The 19,959-nt window shown below is 41.5% G+C and overlaps 1 protein-coding gene across 5 annotated transcripts; it reads left to right on the top strand.

The window, feature by feature from the left end:
- Window positions 1–239: 239 nt before the first annotated feature.
- slain2 (SLAIN motif family, member 2) lies at window positions 240–18,722 on the top strand. Of its 5 annotated transcripts, none has more exons than XM_040129180.1 (10): window positions 240–982; window positions 5,260–5,402; window positions 11,193–11,360; window positions 11,460–11,633; window positions 11,728–12,081; window positions 12,183–12,329; window positions 13,523–13,606; window positions 15,768–15,806; window positions 16,731–16,938; window positions 17,047–18,722. In XM_040129180.1, the coding sequence occupies exons 1-10, from the start codon at window positions 498–500 to the stop codon at window positions 17,108–17,110; spliced, it is 1,866 nt and encodes a 621-aa protein (XP_039985114.1). In that variant the 5' UTR covers window positions 240–497; the 3' UTR covers window positions 17,111–18,722. The 5 variants fall into 5 exon arrangements, with proteins under 5 accessions (XP_039985114.1, XP_039985113.1, XP_039985116.1 ...); XM_040129179.1 differs by having other exon boundaries at window positions 13,520–13,606; XM_040129182.1 differs by lacking the exon at window positions 13,523–13,606.
- The last annotated feature ends 1,237 nt before the right edge of the window (window positions 18,723–19,959 follow it).

Raw genomic sequence — 19,959 nt, 5'->3', positions numbered from 1 at the left:
ATTGGACTATAACTGTGTTGCTGTAGGTTAATTAATAAATTGATAAGTAGTTGGAATTGAATCATAAATGGGTAAATAGTCAGGTAAATTAATTTTTTTTTTTTTAAAAATAAATAGCGTGGGTTACGACGTTTCTCTGGCAAAAAAAAAAAAAAAAGCAAACGGGTTCGTACCAGAGCAGATATCTGTGCTCGCGCAAATAGGTGTTGGTTACGTGCTCGCTCCCGGTACAGAACGCGGTGACGTGTGTTATCCGCCGCCTGTTGGTCTTTCACAGTTGGCGACGAGTGTTATGAAAATGGCCTCGACCCTACCCGTAAGCACGGATAACCGGAGAAGATGACGACGTTGAGCTTTTTAAGTCAGCGGTACACCAAAGTGTCTTCTTTGAATACGTAGGTACTAGTGAAGTAAGCAAAAACAAAGAAACTGTCGTTAAACGACCGACTAAAAATACCACAGACCACTGCATATTTTCGTAGGGCTGAGGAGCCACTATGGAGGATATCAACTCAAATATCAACGCGGACTTGGAGGTGCGGAAGCTGCAGGACTTGGTGAAGAAGCTCGAGCAGCAAAATGAACAGCTTCGGAGTAGGTCCACGATGTTGTCCTCGTCCGGAGCGATGTCAGGGAACCACAGACCCCTCAGCGACGGATACGACTCGTCGTCTCTGTCAGCGGGGATGGCAGCCGGTCTGGCCGGCTTCCCTGGGGTGGGGTTCGTCGGAACGGGAGGCTACAGTGGGCTGTTGGAGAATAACCGCTGCTTGAGCCCCAGACTGTCTTACGACGGCATCAGCTTCAGGAGGGCGTATGAATGTGAGGGAGCATCGGCTGCCACCTCCGTGTCGACTATGAACTCACTCTATTCAGACCCCACCGGGAGCTTCACAGATGAAGGGGAAACATCCATCCTAGATGAAGTGGAAATCTTAGATCTCGAAGACATGGATTGTCTAAACGAAGACGAGGACAGCTGGTGAGTGACAGGCTCGTCTTTCGAGGTATCTTGCCTTTGCAGCCTTATCTCTGTCTTGGGTGCGGGCTGACAGCTTTAATTACCCTGGCACAGCTGCTCTACACATTAGCTACCACGACAAAACGCCTGGCATAAACAGTCTTCTTAGTAGCTGGCCTGAAATCTGAAGTCATCTGTACTGAAGGAGCCTCATTGTGGATCACTTACTGAAGGATGTTGTTTGGCAAGTCATGTGGGCTACGCCATGCTCTTGCATGAATTTATGACCATAATAGACATGCTTTGTTAGACAGTCAGAGCCAAATCTCTATCCATTATCTCCTACCTCGCTTACAGTTTGTGCATTTGTTTCTGAGACTGATCAGTAGGCCCCTGAGGCTCAGGCTCGCAGCTGTCAGGACCCTGACGTCCCGGATCATCTGTTGAGCCGTTTTGATGTAAGATGTGGCAAATTGCTTGGCTTGTCATGGCATTGGTGGCAGGACATCAGTGTGTACAATAAAAATGAAAGTTATTTTCCTGCCCAGCAGCCCTGGGGGAGAGGTAGCCATGGTTATATTCCTCCTCTGAATTCCCTTTAGCACACCAGTTGGCACACAAGCTACAAGTGCTCTGCAGCACCAAGTGAGAACGACAGTCAGCTCATCATGTGTGAATAAAAAGCTATGTCACTGTCGTAAAGCTGATCATTGCATTTACAGGGATTAAAAACAATGGCTATGAATAACATAAAAGCCTCGTGAAGTGTTTTGTGGACAAGGATGATCATGTAGGCCTGCTTGTTATCAGAATTATCCTGATAGCCTACTTGTCCATCCATACTCCACTTATTATCTTCTTTCCAGTGCATTTTGTTTATATTATTTCCTCTAGTGCTGAGCATTTATGGTTTTTAGAGTTAGGTGGCTTTCCATAAATACACTTAAGAAGTGTAATCTTTGAAACTCCAAAATATGATTGGATTTGTGCTGCTATCTAAATCTCTCCTCTCACCCAAACTCATGAAAATCCCCTGAAGAGGCAGAGTTACTTGCCGAGATAATGCTTCCTAACGCAGCCGATGTCAGTCATGGAGACTTGGTAGATGGGTTCACAGAGGTCTGTTAGGATAGAAATGGAGTAGTTATTTCTAAGGAAACAGTTACTGACCATGCATGTATGTAAGGATAGGCCTTCCTTGGGAGGTGGTCCTTGTTATTTGTCTTGTCAGGGAGGATTTGTTTGATTGGTGTCTTTAATGAGAATGACACTGTAATAAGCAACATTAGGGCGTAGCTCCTGACGCAACCATATGACAATTACTAAAGCTACTACAAAGGTAGATCATATTTGGTTGAAAGCCAGCATACAGGATTTGACAACAGTAAGGATGTCTGGCAGTCAGCATTTAGCAACAAATCATCTTTGTCCAAGTTGTAGGTGTGTTGGTTAAAAAAACAAGAGGAGTGTTCTCTAAAAATAATGAGTATGTACGCCTGGCCAAGGCAGACTACGACAAAGCCCAACGGTGGTTCAACACAGATACAATCCCACAGGAATATGACATGTAAGGAACAAAGAGGGTGGACAGATGCTGATAATTATTATGTATAAGATCTTTTTCATTAAGTGTTTATTATTTGATCTACCCATTGTCCAAAGTCTGTCCTCTGTTGCCTGCAGCAGCGTGCCTCTGCCAGCTACTGAGCCTTTGACATCAGACTACTTTCAGACATTGCTCACTCATGCCCAACAGAGCCAGTCTCATTATGCCCTGGCTGTTTGTCTGCCCTCTGGATCAGATTGATATCTGGGATTACTCTGTAGTGCGTAGCTCTCGCCAGCTCCTGTCATAGACTCCTGTAATCCCTGAATTAGCCTCACACTGGATTTAAAATGCTGCAGTGCTCCATCTATCAATAGATACTTGTCACACTCCTTCTACCACATGTGGACTTGACACATATCATTGTTTCAGAGCAGGGCATTCATGTATGCTGTCAGACGTGTTGTGTCTGTAGGCCAAAGATTTAGTCAAGTCAAGTCAAATTTATGTATAAAGCACATTTAAAAACAACAGTTGACCAAAGTGCTGCATTTTGATTAAAATAGCAAAAGTCATAAAACCCAATAAAAACACAGACTAGTTTAAAAGACAAAAAGACAATAAATAATAAAACCAACAAGTCCATAAACAATAAAAAACAAGCAACGCTCATACTGAGTTAAAAATCAAGTAATAAAGATGTGTTTAAAAATGGGATTTAAAAACGGGCAGTATAGGGGACCGCCTAACATGCAGAACCTACTTGTTCTGGTTTGGGGGCTAGAACTGCAAAGGCATGATCTGGGACACACGGAAGTAACTGGTCAAACCTAAGAGGTAGTCCTGGCTAACACCAACATAAAGGGCATTACAATAGTCAAGTTGGGATGAGGTAAAAATTTGTATAAACCTTTCAGAATTATTAACGATTTGACTTGACCTTAGATTAAGAGCCTCAGCTGGAAAAAGCTAGATTTGATCAATTTTTGTCCAATTTAAAATCACCGTCCATTATCACAACCAGATTTTTTTGCAGTGGGTTTAACATATGGTTCCAGGGGATACAGGTCCATATGAGGGGCATCCCAGGCACCACTGGATCCAAACATCAGTAATTCAGTTTTACTGTCATTAAAGTTTAAAGAATTTAAGGCCATCTAAGCTTTATGTCCTTTAGACAGTCCAACAATGGTTTTAAAGAGTTTGTATCTTTCTCTTTCAAAGGCAGGTCAATTTGATTTTCATCTGCATAACAGTGGAATGAGGAATAGAATAGAATCCTGAGGTACCCCACAAGGGAGAGTTGCTATGGAGGATAAGTGAGATCCGAACCGCTCCTGAGCAGTACCTTTAAATGCCAACACAACTCTCCAGTGAGAGATGAGGATACCTTGGTCTACTGTGTCGAATGAAGCTGTAAGATCTAAAAGCATAAGAATTGTGGAACCCACAGTCCGTAGCTAATAACAGATAGTTAAAAACTTTTAAAAGTGCAGATTCAGTGCTGTGAAGGGCTTTAAAACCAGACTGGAACACCTCAAGAATGTCATGTATGTCTAAACAAGATTATAATTGTATGTGTCAACTTTCTCCAAAACTTTTGAAAGAAATAGGAGTTTGGAGAATGGTCTAAATTGGAGAGGACTCAGGTGTCCAGATCGGATTTTTTTTTAAATCCATGCTTGCACTACTCCATGCTTAAAATTTGCTGGTACAACACCTGAAGCCAGACTGCTGTTCATAATTATTTGGATATTTGGTCCAATAGTCTAAAAAATCTTTACTATGTGCTGTACTAAATGTGAATGGCGGTCATTGTGTTGATAAACAAGGGAAATGTGCAGCCCCAGAGTTCAGGCTTGTATTTCCCTGTACTGGCTTGCCTTCGCTGTAATGTTTCGGCTTTCATTATGAAAGGCTTTCTCTCTGGCAGTAACAGAGCTGACAGCTGCTGACTCAGATTTCTCTTCTGAGTGGAAACTCTTCTCTTCTCTTCTCTTATCAAAAGGTTAAGAATAAACACACATTTGTATTACCTGTTTAACTCTGTTTAACAGAGAGTAATGGGTAATTCAATTACTTTGTAGCCTTATTTTATACCTTGATATGTCCTGTCAGTATAAGGAGGGTTTGACACTCTAAGCACTAAGTGCTGAACCCAGTGCCTTTTTCAGGGCAAGTGACAGTTGTTCATTCTAAAAGTTTGCTGCAGCAGGAGCTTGAAGTTGCATGTCCTTATTGCTAATGGAGACCCCAGAGACAGAGAACAATGGTTTCTGCATAATCAACACATGCAACATGTGAAGTATAAGAGTCAAGATTATATTGACAAGCTTAAAAAATATCTGCAAGTCACCAAGTTTCCAACTGGTGGTATTCTGAGCAAAATCTTAAATAATTAATAGGCCTCAAGATTTCAAATATTTAAGTGTGAAATACATCTGAATCAAAACAGGTGGTACTCTTCAGTGTCAACAAGCACAGCCACATGAATGCCTTTCTGCTGCAGTGTCATTGCCTCTGCAGCATTCTGTGATAAAACACCGTCCAAACACTTATCCCCTCAATCTCATTTCTTCTTCGAGGTACCAGGTCACATCCCATGTGAGATGGGATTGGTGTGAGTTGTCATGGTTGGTCATTATTAGAGGAGGAAGATGACAGGTTATGTTTGTGTAATGATTGCTGGTTTTTGCTTTTATGTACTTTCAATAGACTCTGTCAATTTTGTATGCTGTTCGTGTTTTTCCAGGCTATATGAGACGAAACTGAATGCCCCCCTGCAAAAATCCTTGAGTCCTATTGTGTGGTGCCGCCAAGCTCTTGACAACCCCAGTCCTGAGATGGAATCAGCCAAGCGCTCCCTCATCCACAGATTGGACCTCACCATGTCAGGTAAACAGCGGCAGTGAACTTGAAACGTGTAGTCTCAGTAACAGTAGTAGTAGTAGAAACAACACTATAACAAAAACAGTGATCCACTTAATTAATCCATCTTTTGAAATTTTAGATGTCAAATACAAAATAGCACCATCTTTACTGAGACAAAGACTTTATTTTTGTGTTTGTTTGGTTTTTAAAGTCTACCTGCATGTCTGTCTCTGTCAGTCAGTCTCTTGCTGTTAGCTTGCATATCTATATAATATAGTGAAACAGGAGTGATTTTCCACAGCTGTCCCTTGAATGAATGAATGAATGCTCTGTCAGATTTTTATCTCAAATGGTAACATTATTTGAAAGGTCAATTTGTAAATCATTGTTGTGCATAAGGCAAATGTAGAATTATTGATCCGGCAGAGTAGTTTGTTCATAAATGCAGAAATAGCTCTTCTTGCTGGCTAGATAAGAGGGGGTCATAAAGGCAGTGATGATTGTCCTTATTACTAAGAGCTTTAATTTATAGGAGTGATCCTCAGTAATAATCTTAAGATTTCCTGTTATTGGTCGTTGAAGCACAAGGAAACATATTTATAAAAAATTCTATATAACTAGATTACTATGTTGCAATAATTTATTTCGTCAACTACTGCTGCTACACGCAATTACAAAGAAAGCATATATGGGTGTATGACTCATCATACATGTTCTCTTGTGTCGTTCAGCTTCCCTTATTCTAAAAGGAAGCTGAGCACAGATGGGGTTATGTCACCTGAGAAACTAATCAATGACACAATGACTTGCAGTTACAAGTTACTGAAAGCACCAGGGTTACATCAAGTTGTTGAAGGGTTTGTGAGAATACGTGTGTACTTTGGGGGTCTTGTGATATGGGATTGAATGTGCTGCCAATGACTTTCAGACATGCAAAGACAAAACTATACTATCATCAGACTATTGGAGTGCTGTTAGTGTAAAAGGGATCCAGTTGTCCTCTTTTCTTACTCCTTTGCAGCAATGTGTGTGAAGAATAATGCGTAATTTATACTTGACCATGGGCTATGCAAAATATTTATCGTTTTGTGCAATATGATTGCACCTAGGTGCTTAGGGCATGTAAAGTATTAACTTATTTATAGTTTTCATCTGTCAAAGTTTTTCTTCTCTCTGATGCACCACATTCTTTTCAAAAATTCAAGTTATATGATCTTGGGATGTTGTAGTCAAAAATCTTGAATTATTCCATTTTATAGTCATATCTAGCACCAGGATGGCTGTAAACTGGCGTCATAGTGGGAAACCCGCCTCAGTTCTCTGACAGTCCAGTCAGTATCTATGTGACATCTGAACCTGTTAGTCTGTAGTTGGACTTGTTGGGAATGGCAGACCCACTCAGGAGAGAGCTGTGTGGTGCTGCTTTTCAAGTTTCAGTAGAATAAAAATGTTATTTGATTATAATCCATTTTCCTTTTCTTTTACACTCCACATTGGGAATTCAGAATAGTTTGAAATTGAATATGGTACATGGCATACATAAATAAAACATTCCTATATTGATTTCAACCACAATATATCACCCAGGTCTGACTAATCTTTAGTCTTATATGCTTGGTCTGTGTTTGTGTCTGACTTCCCCTAATTATAGGTAGTCCCTCGGTGAGGAGGATGGGCTTCAAATCCTCGCAGCTAAACTGAGAGCGGTCATTTCCATTTCGACAGTGGTATGTCCATGTGACGGTTAGATCATGTTGAGGGACAGGCCGCTGAAGGTTGTTCACAGGAGGCGATCCTCTCTGTTGTGCAAGAATCTGGGCTGCACCTGAACACACAGACACCTCCTCATCCTAGGATACTTAGATTTGTTTATAGTAGCTGCTCAAATAATACAACTGTGCCCCTTTTGTGGATCCAAGTATCGCAGCTTTTTTTTTTTTTTTCATCACACGTTTCACAGATCATAGAAGTTTTGAGCTTTTGATGATAAATCTAATTGAAATCTGTAATTCAGCTACCATCAAAACTCATAAAATATCATTTTTTACTCTTTCCCCTTTTATGATTGATTACCTGTATGGTCTGGAATTTATGGCCACTGGTGAACAAAGCATGTAGCTTAAGGTGACCCCTTTGTAAACACAACATGCTATCTGTCTTGCAGCTGATTTATACCACAAATAACTAGCCACTTGAGTTGGATTTAAGGAAGCATGCTCATAAGTGGTGACATCATCACTGTATGTGTGGAAGGAGGATAACGTCATCGTCCATCGGCCTGAAAATATCTCCCTTGTCACTGATACCACCCACCCCACTCCTTTCACTTCTCTCCTCAGTTGGCACTGATGTTGTCATCACTCCCACAAAGGCAGAAGACAAAAAGCAAAAAGACAGAACAACTTGTGATTCACTGGCCATGTGGTTAAAACATTTCAATTGAATAACTTAATCTCCAAAGTCAAGGCATTGGTACGGATTTGTGTAAAAATTGAGATCCTTCAGCGATACATTTGGACAGCCTTCATGACTGTGAGTGAAAGGGAGACTCACCACAGACACACCCTCATGGCTCCCAGCTACTATCCTTCACACCCAGTCTCTAACAGGAGCATGGAAACCCAGTTGCCATGGCGTTGGTCGGGTATGCGTCAAAGGAATTGCAAAGAAAAAAATCTTAACCTCACTTGTGGAAGGCAGTCTTAACATTATATCTGTGCCAGCCTAGGCAGCATGTGCAAACTCATACAAGGCATGCACATATTTTAAACATGACTTTTAGTGTCAGTAGTGTCCAAGTGTTTTTTCTGTGCACAGCCTGTTAAAATCATATCCCAGAAGACGTTTCTCTGTTACATAACTAACAACAAGGAGGAGACTCCTTGTGAGATCGTTGCCTGAGCTAACTGTACTAGTCAGACTACACTACTTTACGCATATCAGGCAATGCTGATAAGCACTCAAAATATGTGTTGCCAGGCCAGAACAACAAAACTGTTTTTTTTTGGTTTTTTTTAAACAGTGCTGCTTTGACAGCTGTCCTGCACTGTTATTTCAGTGCAAATACAATACCCCAGAGGTTTCAACCACCGTCACATAGCTGACCTGCCCTATTTCTGCTCATAAACGTTTAGACTTTTCCTCAACTTCATACGGTATAGTTAGTTAACCTCCTTCTTGCATGTCTCGGCCAGCTTTATCCATGTTCTCCTCTGTGGTATTTCTCTTTCATTTATAAATGCTCCTCTGTTTGCTCTTTTCTTGTGATATGCTTGAAGCTCTGCAGCTGTTTTAAGCCATTTTTTTTCCTTTTTTTTTTATATGAAATAGACCTCAATGCCAAGCTTTGTCTTCCTCTTTCCTCATCAACATTTGAGGCCTACAGGCTTTCATTTTCTATCAGGATGTTGTGTGCTGGCTCAATTAGGGTTTTTTATGCCTGTGGAAACTTCAGGGCAGCTAAAACGTCAAAGTCAAAATCTTCTAATACAGTTTTATATCACAGTAAATAGCAATGACATTCATCGCAGTGGATAGGAACAGCACTTCTTTTCTCTTCTTTCGACCTCTCTTTTTGTTTTAGGACATGAAGATTTGAGGACACTCTATTTTGGTTCGTCCCTGTGCTGCAGATCCCTTTAGATTGGTCTGTGTCTCTTTCTAATGACAATCTGCTGGTAGGATTACTGTGATAGGGAAATACTGTCATCTCAACACCTCCAAACTTTTTAACACAGGCTCTTAGCTGGGTTCATATGGACTGCAGCCCCCCTCACTGCTTTGTAGCTTAGAGCCAGCCAGTATAGACTGTTATGTCAAGAGGAAGTTTTTCCTATTCATGGCTAGTGTGATTCCTCTGCCTCATAGTACAAAGACACAAACACAGATGATTTATGTTTGTAAACACTCACAGTAATATGTCAGTATGTCTGTCAGTGGTGTGTACGTGCATAATGTTCTTTAGCCACAAGAACACACAGTGGAGCTTGAGAGATATGTTTTTGACTACTTTGTTTTCAATTTAAACTTGACTGTGTTTGATACTCAAGTTTAGTTTCAGCAGGTGAACCGTTTTAATCTGTTGACCAGTCTATTCTCAAATGGAAAACAAAGTTTCCAGTAGTTAAAAGTGCTCAGTGTTACAGAGCTGCATGTTGCAGTGTTGTTGACATTCCTTAGTAGCTGATTGTGCTAATGGCACCAGAGTGGACATGATGGTATTTCCTATACAATGCAGGAGGACAGAGTGCAGAGCAACAGGAGAGGGAGAAAGTGAAAGCTGAAATGTCCAATGAGGTGGTAGCTTATCTTAAAAAGCTCCTTTCTAGTCAGCACCCAGCTGTATAAACACATCCAGTCAGAGAGAGAAGGAGAGAAACCAGAGGGAAGGGTAAATGAGTGCCAACCAAAAAATGATCCCAGTTACCAGCAGCCTGTCCAGGGTCTGATCTCATGACCGAGACCAGGGACTCTATAAACTGGAGCCTTTGACTGCTGCTTCACTGGGTTTCACAGAGAACAGCATTGTGCACTGACTGTGCGTATGGATTGAATGGCACGTATTGTTTGTTGTTTGTATTGTCAAGTGTTTCTTCCAGCTAATGATGTGGGAACTCTCTTATTAGGCGCACATTCAGCATACGTTGTAAGAAACTCTACCAGACCGCCAGCACACTGCAGAGCTATCATGAAGGTGCCAGCTATTAGCAGACACTGGGTTGTTGTGTTGTACTCACATACTGGGATGGCCAACGGGCTTTGTCGGGGTCTTTTATGAGTTACAGTATGTTATATAGATGCAGTATGTTAACACACTGGACAAACCAGACAATGAGTCTTAAGTTTTCAGTCGCTGATTCCTCCACACAAATGCAGCATCATGACTTCCACATTTCACCCATCTTCTACCACTGACATCCTGAAGGCTGCCTACTCCTAAACAGATTCTTCTACTACTTCTATACATACCGTAGTTTTTGGTTGGTAAAGAAATTTGAGATGATTAGTTGTGTGTGTGTGTGTGTGTGTGTGTGTGTGTGTGTGTGTGTGTGTGTGTGTGTGTGTGTGTGTGTGTGTGTGTTTATTACTAGGCAATGACGGAAAGACCGTAAGACGGAATCCATCTGTGTAAGGACAATAATATTGGAGAAATGATCCTACAGATTTGCTAGTAACTAATCCATTAGTTTAAGACTCCCAGTGCGGTTCCCAGTCCTTTGATAACATTTTCTGCTGAAAGTTTTAACGCACTTCTCTTACCAGAGCATTTTACACTGATCTGTTATAAGGTAGAGGTAAAGCACGTTAAATAAAGAAATTATGAAATTTCAGACTAATACGTAATGACTCAATACACCCCCCATACATATTAGTGCTGCCACAGAATAAATGCACAGCTACTGAGCATATTAAAAGTTAGTAATGTAATGCAAAATTTTGGTGCGTTCACATTCACATTTTCTTCTTAATTGCTAACTTTGTTAATGTCGAGTAAACTGCTTACAGACGTTTTCAAAACAAAAAATGACTGTTAGGGTAATCTTAATCAGCTTCTAACTCTTTATACAAAGGTGTGGTTGTGGATATTCAGACTAAATTCTGTTCTTTTGTCTGCACTAATTTAATTTTAAAGAGTGATTGAACAATTGCATTGCAGGTTCCCAAACTGTTGAGTAATCTGGCTGAGAACATGTGGACAGCAAGGACTTCGGACTACTCTTTCAAGACAAAAAAAAAACTTGATTTTATTACCAAATGTTTTGTGCTTTTGATCAGTGTGGACTGATATTTTAGCTCTGTTCTGCGACTCTACAGCCAACAAGCGCAGGAGCCTGTATGGAAGCCCCTACAACCAACAGGGTTATGGAAGCCCGTACAGCACAAACGCAGCCAACAGCCCTTACAGCAGTGGCTTCAACTCCCCCTCCTCAACCCCCAGCAGAATGCCTGTTGTCAGACAGCAGCTAATGGCTGGGAACACAGGTATGGCGCTCTCAGTAGTTCACTAACAATTACAGAAGATCTGTTGTTTTTGTTGTTGAATATGTGTCACTAAATGTTCACACATAATTCCCTCACCAGCACACCAGCGAAACGCAGCAGCAGAGAGGAATCCTCCGGCGGTTAGTCCCCAGTCGTCTGTTGACAGTGAGCTGAGCACTTCAGAAATGGACGAGGACTCAGTGGGCTCCTCAACCACCTACAAACTCAATGATGTCACTGATGTTCAAATATTGGCACGCATGCAGGAAGAGAGTATGTACCTGCACCACTGTCTTCTCCAGTAGTGTTGTCCAGTTTTCTGTGACCAGACGGCTTTTGTTTAAACAATACAACTGTTTTGCGTCAGGTTTGAGACAGGACTATGCTGCAACAGCGTCCAGACGGAGCTCGGGTTCCTCTTGCCACTCGTTGCGGCGCAGCACCTTCAGCGACCAGGAGTTAGATGCACACAGTCTGGAGGACGATGAGGAAGCGGTGCACCCAGCCTTCCACCTGCCCTCCAACCGCTTCAGCCCCTCCCCTCGACACTCTCCCCGCGCCTCCCCCAGGAATTCGCCCCGTTCGCGCTCCCCTGCTCGTTCTATTGACTACAGCCACAGCCGTGGCTCGCCTCAGCCCATCATCAGCCGCCTGCAGCAGCCTCGCCACTCACTGCAGGGCCACGGGCACGACCTGCAGACCAATGTGGTGAAGAATGAAGGTAACTAGCAGAGATAGACAACATATTGGACATCAGTGGTTCATTGTGGGATTCTGGCCTCTGTCGCTTTAAGCTAATTCTCTTTTGTGCTGCTGTCGCAGAAAAGCTGCGTCGTAGTCTTCCCAACCTCACACGCTCCTCAGCAGCACCGGCGCAGGCCCCAGAGCCTGTCAAGAACAGCCGCAGCTGCGAGTCCAACCTGCAAGTGCCAAATGGTGGCTCTCCTCGACACCAGAGCCAGTCTGCTAGTGAGTATTGTGACAGACATGTACACAAACCTCTCATATATTGATTTGACTGCAAAACCCAAATTCTTTCCAAAGTTGTAAACAAATCTTTTGCTTCAGTAACTAGCAGACTCTCTCTCAACGGTATACTGAACATTCAGCAACATGACAGGCTGTGTAATCTTTTGTTTGTCATTGTGCAAGTGGAAATTCTGCTAATCCCTCTGGCTGCACCTAAAGTATAAGGGCTGTGTTGCTTTGTAGTGCCATGGCTTTGGTGTTTGGGGATCCTCATTTTCTTTGATCATTTGCAGTTGTAATATCGTGTATTGACTGCATCCTTCCTCTTATTGTCTTGGCATAATTTTCACTTCAAAGAAACACACTCATCCTGCAGAATTAGTGCATGGCGCCAGCAACGCTAAGAATCCAAAGTGACTGCTGGTATCAGTGACACTAATGTTTTACATTTTGTGTCCAAGGGTTTTATGTTTTTTGAGAGCTTAAGATCCTACCTCTTTGAGTTAAGACTATCCATATGATTTAATCCTGTAATGGGAGATAAAGGTAATGGTGTTGTCCTTAATCCAGAAACAGTAATCCCTCTCTGTTAACAGAGGCAGAGGGGGCTGGGGTCAAGGGGCAGGTTTCAGCTGGTTAAACGTGGAGTGACTGCCTTTATCCTGTCTCAGCCAGCCCTCTCAGGGACAGGGTGTCCGTGTGGCCTGAGCCTTTGGACCTTTTATACATTAGAGCAGATAGTCTGTTTTCTGTTTAAGTCTTTAGATTTTTTTATACGTATACTTAATCTTAAAAAGGTGTCATTCTACCGTTGAGAGGTTGTTATCAGGTTGTATTAATTCTTTCTATCTGAGCTTTGGCTGCACTGGGCATGTGAGACACCTACATTCCTGCCTCTCTCACTGACTTCTCTTCACTGTAAAGCATGTGTAACCTACACCAGCCTCCATGTCTCGGTCTGTGCTGGGACTGGTAGATTGGGTGTTAAACCAGTCAGTGGCACTGTTGCTCCTCCTCCTGAATGAAGCTGCCTATTAATGTTTGGCTGTAGAGCCCTCTAGTGGCCTCAAACCGCACCTCCGGCTTGTATGGCCTTCAATGCCTCATCAGCCCCTTTTTACTCCATTAATGCTGTGAATCTCAGGCAGAATGAAGTCTGACTCCTGTACTGAAATGTCCCTGTTTTCCAGCAGCACCTCAGCTCCCAAGATACTCGACCCCCTCTCGCTCCTCTCCGAAACCCAAACAGCACCTCCAAAGGCCAACTGCCCTGCGAGGTAACAGCCTGCTCCTAAACAAGCTGGAGGCTGTGAGATTGATCCCACAGACAGACACATGCATAATTTATGATGTACTGTATACAGCCAGCAACCTATATACTGAAAGTAGAGACCACTGATGCACATGAAAGGTAAATGATGAAGTAGCTATATTGTATGGAACTGAAATGGATCTGAGGAAGGTGCATTAATGCACTAGTTGCCAGCTTGTCATTTCAAACTCTGAGACTGAGAGGTAACTCTGAGTACAGCTTTAGCTTCTGTTTGGTTGCTTTCTTTACTAGAAAAAAGGAAAGAGGGAGGCAGAGCAGGGTGGTTGTTGACAGAGATGAGCATGAGTTTATAACTCTTTCCCACAGGTATGCCCCCATACTAAAAGGTGTAATACTCACATTTTAAAGAGAGAGCTGATTCACTTGAGGACTATATGGAGCTGTTTCTGTAAAAATATAAAATATATCATATCGGCTCAGTAATGTCAGAACAGTGATTCCTTGCTCTTGCTGGTCCATGTTAGACAATAAGTCTCATTACTGTCACTCAAATCTGCCTGGCTACATAACAATAGAAGTGTCATTCATCTGTCTTTCCTTGTAGCCACCTTACCCTTGACTCCATTATAAGGACTTTGGGCATTCATGTTTTCCTTGCAGCACTGGAGAATATCATACCCCTATACAAGTCATGTTGTCATCATTACATAGTATTTTAAGACTACTTTAAGTACTAATTCACCCCAGTGGGCTTTGTCTTTGTGCATTTATGTGATATGCTTATATTTTAAGTAAATAAAATAGCCTACCTAGAATTTTCATCACGTTTTCAAAAAATTAGCATGTAGTTGACATTCTTCAACAGCAGAAACCGCATCATTTCTCCAACAAAGAAACAAGTTGGTGGCCTTCATCAACAACATTTTCTCCTAAACAATCTGGTAGTTTCCGTAAATTAACTGGTTAAGTGTAATAAACTTAGAAGTCAAATGAACTCCAGCATTGTCCTTCTTTTGGAAAAAAAAAAAACCCATCAAAAAAAGTGATTAACAACAACGATTTTTGCCATGTATTAATATTTGTTTTGCATTGCATTTTTTTCCAACGATGTAAAATGTTCGTATTCTGTATGCAAAGGGGCCACTATATTAGGTACACCTGTACAGTCTAATGTAGACCAATTACAACAGCTCAGCCATAACATTATCAGAAATGTCACACTTTTGTAATAATTCATTGATATTATAGTATAACTTTATTATTGGAAACAGTTCTCAATATAGGCAAAAATTGATTATTGTGGGTATAAAAGTAGACGTCAGAGCACAACAGTTGTATTACATTTAGTTAGTAAGTAAGTATTAAGTAAGTATTTGGACAGCAACACAATTTTTGTAATTTTGCCTCCGACTCCACCACAATGGACTTCAAATGAAGCCATCAAGATGTGACTGAAGTGTAGACTTTCAGCTTTAGTTCAAGGGGTTTAACGAAAATATAACAGTAACCATTTAGGATTTACAGTCATTTTTATAAATGGTCCCTCATTTTCAGAGGCTCTTGATGGCTTCATTTCAGATCCATTGTGGTGGTGTTCAGAGACAAAATTATTAACATTGTGTCAATGTCCAAATACTTCCGTACCTAAATGTAGATTCCATTAGACTGTACAGGTGTACCTAATAAAGTGGGCACTAAGTGTATATTTACCTACAACCCAATGACCGATGAATTCCAGGTGGAAACACAAAATCGTTTGCAATGAAGTACTGTATTGAGCAGTACCTCTATGGTCACTATGCAACGGACCTGTAGACTTATCCAGGTGTTACAGATGTACCAAAGGCTTTGTTTCAACTGCAACAGCAGAACATGCCTAAAATGTTAATGTCTCCCGCACTGTCCCATCACTGTCCACGGTCACACTTTGAGGGCTGTACACACAACCTCAAGAGGTCACTTGCCATTTCAGGTAAGCTGACGAAGATATGTACTTGCCACATGGCAAGTAGGATTGATGCTCATATTGGTCAAGACTCATGTAGTGTCGCAGTTTGTTAAGAAAACAAACAGGCAGTAAGAACCACCTCATTAAAGCCCATCCTCAGCACCTTCCTCCCAGCTCTGAATTAAGGCCTGTCTCTGTTGTCTTCGTCTTTGTCTAGTCCCACTCTCCTGTTGCTTTGGAGAAGAAGGTGATTTCAGTGAGTATTCACTGAGGGTTTCCACCTTTTTAAATATTGTGATTGTGGTTCCACACTGTGGTTGTATTGATGTTGTGCTATGATATGTGCTGCTGGTTTTCACTAGTATATGCTGTGTGTTTATCATCTCATTCTGTCAACACATCAAGAATCATGGTAGGCAGCTCTGTCAGTTGGCCTTATCTGTTAAGTTATTCATGCTTTTAGTGAAGTTATTGTAGTTTCGAAACTTTCATTGTAACAGGTTTGACTTCATTTGTAAATTTATGATGGATATGGTTAGTCAAGACCTACTTGTTTCCATTTTTGTAGGCATCATATTTACACTCAGATGTCAGTTTATTAGGTCCACCTAGCTAAAACTAATGCAGTCTAATACAACAGTCCTGCAATAAATCCTCCTTTAATGAAAGTTATATTGATCGGGTTTTATTGAAATTGTTTCAGAGAGGTGTTGATTCAATCAATCATCCCGATCATTTTGGAGGACGCAGTTCTTGGTGCTGTTTAATTGCATTGCTTTATAAACATACGTGTTTGTGTTAAATAGCCTGCCCTAGCTGATATAAATGGGATGGACAAAATAATAGCAACACCTGTCCGTATAAAGCAATACAATTCAACAGCACCGCAATCTGCAGCCTCCGATCATAAAGTTGAATCAACACCTCTCTGAAACACAAACTGAACATTATAACCTGCATGGAGTCCGGGTTTTCTCGCAGGACTACTGTATTAGACTGCATTAGTTTTAGCTAGGTGGACCTAAAAAACTGCCAAATGAGTGTGTGTCTACCTCACACCATTGTGCTCTTGATCATTACTTCATTGTTAAACTACTGATAGACTGAAATGTATTAAAGTGCATTAAGATTACTATAATCCAGTTATACCTGACTGTATTCCTGCTCTTCCTGTCTTTAGTCCCCTCTCCCAGTAAACTGCGAACTCCCGCCACCCCGTCCCCACTGGCCTTGAGGCAGCCAGTAAAAGCCACACCCAACCCTGGTTCTGCCAACTCAACCCCCACCCGCTCCCTGGCTCCTCCACGTAGCGGCCTGCCCCGTCCCAGTGTTTCTGCGGGAGGGGGCATCCCTCTGCCTCGCAGCAAATTGGCCCAGCCTGTGCGCAGGTATGTAAGCCACAGACACATGGGCCACATCTTGTACTTCTGTAAATGGTAGAAATTAGTGTAGAAAAAATTTAACCATCACTAAACCTTGAGTCTTCTCCTTCTCAGATCTCTTCCTGCTCCTCGGACCTATGGCAGCACAGGTGACAACTGGAGAGAAGGTTGTTACTGAGGCGAGCCAGCAGGGGGCTCTCCGGTCAAACTGTCAACACGAGGAGGCAGACATTACAACATGGCACTTTATCTACCTAGATAATTTTGACAGTGAAGAGAGAAAGTGAGAGACTATGTCCCAACAATATATACAATTCAGAATTTAAGAAAAAGGAGAGGACAGTGTCCACATAATGTCAACGAGGACCTCCCATTGTGTTTCTCTGTGGGGGACTGGCACTGGAGGGGTCAGGCATGTAGTGCAAACAGCCCATAAAATGCCAAAGAAACCAGACCGACTCCAGCTCCGCCATCAGACAACACATCACCTGCCTTGGTTTGACTGCAATCATTTGTCAGACAGTCATATCACTACATCGCCCTGCTTTCCTCCCACTCCTCTGCCCTGTTCTTTCACCTCCCTCAGGTTGAAATGTTTCCACGCATTTCTCTCTTTATGCTCTGTGTTTAACAGATGTGGGTGAATGATCTCTATGATGATGCTTTGCAGGTGAACTGTCCCGTAATGTTAGAGAATCGTTGATGTCTTGCAACAGTGAAAGCACCTCTGCGTGGATATGACGTTTAAGAATCTTTCCTCTTGTAAAATCAGCCAGAATGTATGCACAAGTTTGTTTTGGAAATTATTTATTCAAATTATTTAAGAAGTGTATGTCCAAACATCCATATCAGTATTTTGTTTTAAGATTTCGATTGTTTAAAATGTACATTTTGAACCTCAACTGCAAGCTAAATCTCCAAAGCCTTTTTTTTAATTTTTAAAGTGTCAAACCAGGGCTTAGGAGCAACCCGGGTGATTAACTAGACCTCGGCCAAAGCCTCAGTTCTGACTTGTACCACACTTTGCCAAGATTATAATTTTCCATTGAAGTGCTTAAATTGGTTCAGTTTCAGTTCAGGAACCAGTTAAAATATATCTGATATCTCAAACAAACTCCATCTACTGAGAAAGAAACCTGAGCTCAGAAAAAAAAACATGTTTTGTCCCTATTCACCCATTCAGCCGATGAAACCAAGAAACTTTGAAGTTGTTCATTAAATTTCCACAGCAGATTCGTCAGTGTATATCATTCATGCTAAGAAAAAAAATGGAAAAATATCTTGAGTAAGATGACAAGCTGAATAAATTTTGGCTGGCTTTTACCTCTTGTGCTATGACAATAAATCGCAAGGTGTGCCAGTGTTAGGGAAGGTGTTCTGGTAATGGGTGTGGTGGGTGTTCCTAAACTAGTGCCTATAATTTAAAGTTTCACTTATGTTTATCATTTTGTGCCAATTTCTTGGTTTGCCAAATAATAACTGCAATTTTACTTCTCTGTTTGACTGATTTGCTTGCCTGTTTTTTTTGTAATTAAATCAATACATTTATAATTGCTTTAAAAAAATGTTTAATATGCGCCTTCATATTTATAACTAATTACTCATTCTGTAAATGAAACTATTTATTAAAGAGAGAGGTGCCTCTGTCAAAGCTCAGATTTAGTGGGAAGCTAGAACGAATGTTGCAAAAAGACATACCACACCTTTTGTGTGAAAGTTTTTGTTATTGAACTTTTTTTTATATCCACAAACATGACATTTGGTTTCCCTGTGTAAAGTCACATTTCAAATAAAAGCTGAAAAGTTTTTCTCGTTTTACATTTTTTTTCAACTTTTTATCAATGCAGATAAACAATAAAAGGATTGGATTACTTTGAGGCAGCAAAAGCCAAACAGTACATAGAGTGAGCGCAAAGCCAGTTCAAGCTTTAATCATTCTGCTGGTCAAAATTGTTGTGCAGATCCTGCGTTCAGAACATTTGAGTGCAAATCGTGATTTTATGTGCCATGGCTCAAACTATGCCCTAAATTTTTTTTCTCCAGCTTTCCTGGCAGAATCTAAGCACTTGAAACCATGAAAAGATGCATCGACTTTTAACTATTTTTGTCTAAAGGGCACACCAAAATCTGCAAGGCTCAATTTTTTCCCCCCGTCATGTCTGTGGAAATTGACACCACTCGGATAAGTAACTGGTGTTAAAAGATGAGGCCTGACAGTATGGCACTTCACTTCCAGGTCAGAGTATTTCATTCATTCAGATGAAATATGCAAGGGACACAGACAAACAAACTGGGTGAACATAACTGAAGACAAGCAAAGGAAGCCCTGCTGCTGAGACAAATCGGAGACACAATTTGGCTTAAAACATTAAGTACACTCTTCTGCCCTTTCAAAAAGTGTTCTGAGTTCATTAATCTGTCCCTGTGTGCTCTCAAGTCTTCACTTTGGGATTTATTATCTGCTAAAAACTGCTTTTTGCCCACAACGTTCTTTTTGTAATTAACAGACTTACATACAAATCAAGCTCACTGAAAGGTTAGAAAAGGAAACTCTTGTTGATACAGTATTATACTTCGGTTTCCGTGTCATATATCCAGCTACTAACAGAAAGGTGACACGTAATGTATTCTGTACACAGGCAGTTGCTGGATTACGTACCTGGGGTGACCCATTGGTTAATGGGGGGCACGGTGTGTCTCCGGGAAGGGGAGGAGACAGATGAAAGCCTGAGTCACTGACTGGCGCAAACTGTCCCGTCCCACTCCAGCCTCAGTGTCCTGAAGACGTTTGACGTCAGTGCATCTATCTTCTCTGGGCACTCAGCTTCCTCCGTGTGTGGTACCGAGGAGTTTCTCTCTTAGGATCTTGGGGCTGCAGATACAAACACACACACAATAGATGTGGTCGAGTCAAATCCCAAATAACGAGCTTCTGTAACTTCGGAGATGATGCTGTACTGAATATGATGCATTACTGTGAGGAGCCGACTGTCACAGCGGCAGACCATAATATTTCACAAATACTGC

This window comes from Xiphias gladius, chromosome 6 (genome assembly GCF_016859285.1).
Source record: "Xiphias gladius isolate SHS-SW01 ecotype Sanya breed wild chromosome 6, ASM1685928v1, whole genome shotgun sequence".
Classification (NCBI taxonomy): Eukaryota; Metazoa; Chordata; class Actinopteri; order Istiophoriformes; family Xiphiidae; genus Xiphias; species Xiphias gladius.
The sequence above is the reverse complement of the archived record's forward strand: the minus strand, read 5'-3'. Positions and strand labels throughout refer to the sequence as shown.